This window comes from Moesziomyces antarcticus (assembly GCF_000747765.1).
Source record: "Moesziomyces antarcticus DNA, scaffold: scaffold_v10023, strain JCM 10317, whole genome shotgun sequence".
NCBI classification, from domain to species: Eukaryota; Fungi; Basidiomycota; class Ustilaginomycetes; order Ustilaginales; family Ustilaginaceae; genus Moesziomyces; species Moesziomyces antarcticus.
This window is the reverse complement of record NW_014638987.1, coordinates 46,831-52,652: the sequence shown is the minus strand read 5'-3', so window position 1 is coordinate 52,652 and position 5,822 is coordinate 46,831. Positions and strand designations below refer to the sequence as shown.

General features: G+C 60.8%; 3 protein-coding genes across 3 annotated transcripts; 2 read left to right on the top strand and 1 right to left on the bottom strand.

Moving 5' to 3' along the window:
* Positions 1–725: 725 nt before the first annotated feature.
* PAN0_023d6116 (splicing factor sf1) lies at positions 726–2,552 on the top strand (the record flags this gene model as incomplete). The annotated part of the gene is made up of 1 exon (XM_014798448.1): positions 726–2,552. One exon carries the CDS (start codon positions 726–728, stop codon positions 2,550–2,552), a length of 1,827 nt encoding a protein of 608 aa, XP_014653934.1.
* Positions 2,553–2,674: 122 nt separating this feature from the next.
* On the bottom strand, positions 2,675–4,508 carry PAN0_023c6115 (mitochondrial 40S ribosomal protein; the record flags this gene model as incomplete). Its single annotated transcript, XM_014798447.1, has 4 exons — positions 2,675–3,549; positions 3,680–3,753; positions 4,119–4,177; positions 4,260–4,508. 4 exons carry the CDS (start codon positions 4,506–4,508, stop codon positions 2,675–2,677), a joined length of 1,257 nt encoding a protein of 418 aa, XP_014653933.1.
* A 328-nt stretch (positions 4,509–4,836) lies between these two features.
* Positions 4,837–5,808, top strand: PAN0_023d6114 (proteophosphoglycan 5; the record flags this gene model as incomplete). The annotated part of the gene is made up of 1 exon (XM_014798446.1): positions 4,837–5,808. The coding sequence occupies one exon, from the start codon at positions 4,837–4,839 to the stop codon at positions 5,806–5,808; it is 972 nt and encodes a 323-aa protein (XP_014653932.1).
* Between the last annotated feature and the right edge of the window lie 14 nt (positions 5,809–5,822).

Sequence of the window (5,822 nt, the reverse complement as noted above, 5' to 3'; positions counted from 1 at the left end):
TGCTGCTGCTGCTGCTGCTGCTGCTGCTGCTGTCTCCCTTCGGTCGTGGCGTGCACCGCTATCGATCCTCCGTGAGCCGTCACCACCCGGGCATGGTGGTTCCCTCTTCCCCTTGTGTATGAGCCCTTCAGCATGTCAGCATGTCAGCATGTTCCGAGGCCATCCACCACCTTCCAAAGCGCACCTCTTCGGTAGTATGACCTTCTTCCACGAGGCACGCAGGTGACCGTTCAATGCAGCTCGGCTGAGCGGCGCTTACGCGTCCATTCTTCAGGGTCCAGCTTCGGCCAAATTTTCAGCGGCATTCCATGCGAGCGATCACTGTCCGCTCTTTGTCACTATGTTACGCCGACGCCTTTGTTCTTTTGCGAACAGGATATCGGGAGATGCTGGGCAAGATCAGAGAAAGCCTCCCGATGCCAGGGTTCGTCGCGGGCGCAGCAGTCAAATCACATTTTCTTCGCTGCCGAGCGTCGGAGGAGGTTTCGTGTTTGCCCCGCAGCGTGCGGAAGAGCCAAACTCGAACGACATCCAAGGCTTTGATCGTTGTCTGCCCACCATCACCATCCGCTCTCCAACGGTGATTTGACACCTACACTCTGGCGCTTCCAGCTCGCATTTTGAACCACTTGCAGCTTCGTCAACAACCAGGACCACCTGTCAACCTGGCTTCGACCTCTTGAATCGGCACCATGTCGTGGAGGAGCAACGCACAACGCACCGGCATGAATGCCCAGCCGCTGCAAGGCGCACGTAGATGGGGGGGCGGCGGTGGCGGCGGCGGCGATGGCCCCAACCCTGGACCTTCCGGCTCCGCATCTTCGCCATACAACAACGATCCGTCTCGCAACTACCCGCATTCGTATCAGCAGCAGCCGTACTCGCAACCTTACCACTCGTCTCCACCCAACCACTCCTCCTCTTCCAATCCGCGCGATGCTGCACTCGCAGCAGCAGCAGCCGTCGCAGCCAGCATCGGCATGAAGCGCGACCGCGATGGCGCGCCGCCACAATCTTATGCCTACCCACCTCCTTCCTCTGCATCCGGCCCCGACGCCGCCGACGGCGGCCCGCGCAAGCGCAAGTCGCGATGGGGCGATGCGGCAGACAAGGTGACCATCCCTACGGCGATTGGCGCCAACGTGTCGGCGCAGGACCTCGACAAGTACGCGGTGCAGGTGCGTCTAGACGAGATTGCGCGCAAGCTGCGTTCGGGCGACTTTATCCCGCCGGACCGCGAGCGCTCGCCCTCGCCGCCGCCCACGTACGACGCGCAGGGCCGCCGCACCAACACGCGCGAGGTGCGCTACCGCAAGAAGCTCGAGGACGAACGCATGGCGCTCGTCGACCGCCAGCTCAAGCTCGACCCCAACTACCGTGCGCCCTCGGACTACCATGCGATCAAGCGCAACCAGCGCCCCACCGAGAAGGTCTACCTGCCCGTGCGCGAGTTCCCCGAGATCAAGTTCTTCGGCCTGCTCGTCGGACCGCGCGGCAACACGCTCAAGACCATGGAGCGCGAGAGTGGCGCCAAGATCTCGATCCGCGGGCGCGGCTCCGTCAAGGACGGCAAGGGCAAGGGTGGTGACGAGGACGAGGAGGAGATGCACTGCGTCGTGACCGCCGACGACGAGGCGGCGGTGAAGAAGTGCATCAAGCTCATCAACCAGGTCATCGAGACCGCCGCCTCCACGCCGGAGGGCGAAAACGACCACAAGCGCAACCAGCTGCGCGAGCTCGCGGCGCTCAACGGTACGCTGCGCGACGACGAGAATCAGCTGTGCAAGAACTGCGGCAACAAGGGACACCGCGCGTTCGAGTGTCCCGAACAGCGCAACTGGACGGCGCACATCATCTGCCACCGCTGCGGTGGGCAAGGGCATCTTGCCAGGGACTGCACGCAAGGCCGCGCACCGGGCGGGTTTGGCGCACCCAATGCGGCACCGGCGCCCGGCACAACGGGCAACCGACAATTTGACTCGGAGTACGCCAACCTCATGGCAGAGTTGGGTGAGCCTGCTGCTGGTGCAGGTGCGGGTGCGGCGGTGGGCAGTGCGGCTCCGGGTCAGGCAGTGGGAGCGGACGGCAGGAAGATCCCGCCGTGGCGCAATCCGGACGTATGGCAGCAGCCTGGCTTTGGTATGCCGCGCGGCGATGGCGGTGGCCGCGGCGGTGGTGGTGGTGGATGGGGTCAGCGCGGTGGTTATGGCAATCGAGGCGACCGTGGTGGATACAATCAGTACGGCGCCCAGTCGCACCAGGCGTATGCACAGCAGCAGTATGCCGGTTACGACCAGGGTGGACAGCAGGCAGCTGCAGCTGCGGCTGTGGGGCAAGAGGGAGAGCAGAAGGACTACTCTGCCGAGTGGGCGGCGTACTATGCAGCCCAGGCGGCGTATGCGGATCCGAATGCTGTTCAGGCAGCAGCAGCGGGGGGAGATGCGGGAGGCGTCGACTATACCAAGGAGTGGGAGGAGTACTACCGAATGCAAGCGGCTGCTGCAGCTCAGGACGGAAGTGCCGCTGCAGCTTACACCCAACAACAGCAGTAGACCGTAGGTTGCTGGAAAATCACACACGATCAATCCATACGCTAATGACAGTGTGACCGATTGAGCTTCGGGCGCGGCGTGTGCTAGAAATACAAAAGGAAGGTGCGGGGGATGGAGGCCTTTTAGTCGTAGTCTTCGTCTTCGTCGAGGCTACGTTTTGTGCCTCTTGCATCGTCTGCTTGGCTGGGTGCGGTGAGTTGGGATGGTTGGGTCGCAGTCATGGAGACATCGCCATCATCGTGTGCAGTATTTGCATCGAAGAGCGATGAAGTCTGTGTGCTCTGTGGCTGCGTTTGTGTTTGTGGTTGCGACTGGTGCACGAGTGTTGTATCTTCAAACTCCTCCGCGTCCGCAGGCGGAGGGTTGGGGACCAAGCTAAAGTTGACATTCGTCAGACAATGAGCTGCCGGAGGCAACCTCACTCCATGTCGGTCCGAAATCGGCGGCAGTGGGATTGCGTTGACCGTGCTTGCAAGTGCCAGCAGCATCTGTTCATCCACCACCATCAGTATTCGATTCAGCTCTCGATAGGGTATAGGGAGGGGGCTTACGTCTTTTTCGGGGGGTTTGGTGAACGAGTAATTGACGCGCGATTGGATGGCGAGATTGACGTCGTCGAGGGAAAGGCTGCTGGAGGCTTGACGGGCGCTGGCATGGTCTGCGTAGACGAGCGCGTCGGATAGAACGTCGTACGTGTAGCGGTGAGCGAACTCGAGCAGCTGCAGTAGCACGGCCGGTTCGACGTCCGAGACGCCCATCGAGGCGAGGATGAGCGCGATCAGGCGTGCATCGCGCGGCACGGGTCCGCGCAGACCCGTGTCTTGCGCGTCGTCCTGGTACATCGCCATGGCGGGTGTTCTCAACCAAGAACCGCGGTGCGGCGAATAGTGTGGATGCGGATGGCAGAGGACAAGGTGTTGAGCAACGATGCCGCCGATGGTTGACAGAAGCGACGCATCCAACGCCGAATTCCGAGCGCGAGGAAAAATGCGAAATGCTGTTAGAGTTGAGACCACCCGTAGCAGCCTCACTTTGCTTCACTGTTCACGGAGACGAGATGCGATAGAATGGCCGTGAGCAAAGCGGTAGCATGGGCCGTATCAGGAAGGTAAGTGGAGCCTGAGTACCGTCGCTCATGAAAGGAGTGGTCTTGTAACCGTCGATGAGGTCGCATAAAGAAGATATCCAGCAAGACTCGAAGCTCATTCCTCACAAAACGAGTATGCCCTCAGCATTCGTAGTCCCCTCTCACGCTCAACGATTCAAGGCGAGCGTGAGTGGCACGAATCTGCCCTCGACAAGCAAGACGCGGCACGTAGCAAGGAAGCCAAGGAGAGCTGCCAAGGTTGGTGGCCAACCACCTGCGACTTGACTGATTTCCCATCGCGAGCTTCCTCCCCCTGCTTTGTTGACGTGCGCGATGCGTTTGCTATGACAGAACTATGTGCTCGTTTACACGACCACGGCGAGATCTTCTTGAGCGTTGAATGTGTTACGCCTTTTTCGCTAGTGTACAGAGTCGGAACGACGAACGGGTTTGATGCTTGGCTTCGAGGGCCACCCTACCACGAAGCCTTCTTGACGCCGGGCAGCTCGTTTGCTAGCGCCTTCATGCGGAACTGGTACTGTTTTTCCATCCGAGCCAAGAACCAAATCAGCAATCCCACCTAGCCAGTCAGACAGGTCGACGATGAAGCAAAAACTTACTCTGCACAGGCCGAATTCGGAGATGATGCCGCGACCTCGGCCAGTCTCTACGCAGCGATTGGAGACGCTGACGGGGCGGGTCTTGTTGGGGAACTGGTTGAGCTGAAGTTGGGCCTGGTGGCGCACCTTTTGCGGCAGGGTGGTGTTGCGTGCGATGTACTTGAACGCGCGACGCACGAGTTCGTTGGACTGCACGGCCTGGCGTGTGGCCATGTCGCGCAGCACGCGTGCGTTGGGTCGGACCGGCATGTCTGATATGTCCTTGTGTCTGCGAGACAGTCGAACAGCGATGATGATGACGAGAGTGACAAGTCGAAGTCGATCAGGAAGCACGGAGAGGGCTGGAGGATGGCGGCGAAATTGTCCACTTCTTCCCGAAAACGAGCCGCTTTCCTCGGATCCGTTGTTTCGATAAATGTACACTTCCTTGATCTCACACTTATGAAAAAATCGAGGCTGACGCCTCCACCTCCAAAGTTGCTGATGGACCCTTGAACGAGAAGAAAAGAAGGGCTCGCTGTTGGCGCAGCTCCTCCAACGAACAAGTCCGACTCGACCCGAATGCAACTCGCTCAACATGGCATCGACAGCCGGCGAACGAGCACACAAGAAGCCGAGGTCCAGCGAGCACGGCCAAAGCTCACACGCCAGACCAGACGAGTCGTTCGGCGTCCAATCGCTGCCCGTCGCCGATCTGCCGCACGACTTCTCGGGCGAGCCTGCCGACGGAGAAGAGTACCTGGCCATCGTGCGGCGAGAGGCAGCTGCTGCTCCCACCATCTCTTTCGCCGCACACAACCCGTACGCTCAAGCTCTATCCGCTGCCGAGGCATTACCGCTAGGCACCAGCTCTCAACTGGAAGGCAGCACTGACGAAGCGCTGCTCATGCCGTCGCACGAATGGAGGTCGGTGTTCGAGACGCACTTCCGCAACGCACGCGAGGCGCTCAGCAATCCTCCGACCGCGCCGGTCAAGCTGAGCAAGGACGACCTGCCCAAGATCGGCAACAGCAGTGCATGGTATGCATGGATCCACGGGCGGCCACCACCAGCGACGTCGGCGGAAGAGGCGGCCAAGCAGGCGAGCAAGGCGCACGAGTGGCGCATCCGCGAGCCCAGCGGTGCTCTTCTGCTGCGCCTCAGCACAGAACAGATCCTGGGCCTGCTAGAGGCTTTTCCGTACTGGCTGGCGCATCGCGTGCCCATACCCGACAGCCACGGCGGCAGAGCAGACGAGGTCGTACAGGCACTGCATGCAAGGTGGCTGTTTGCATTGCTGCTGCGTCTCGACTCGCAGCTGGTGAGCGAGGAGATCAGCACGCTGCGCACGCTCGCACGGGCCTGTGTGGCTGCCATCACACTCTCGAGGATCCGACGAAAGGCACTGCGATCGCGCACCAAGCCGGACGATTCCATCGCCGACGACGACGAGGCAAGCATGCGCCGCGACGAGGCGGGTGCCTGGATGGTGGTCACCATCGTAGCATCCATTTGGAGCCAGTCGGATCTGTGGCACGATGCCGCCGCCGACATGCGCCGTGTCAGTTGAGCTTTGCCAGTGGA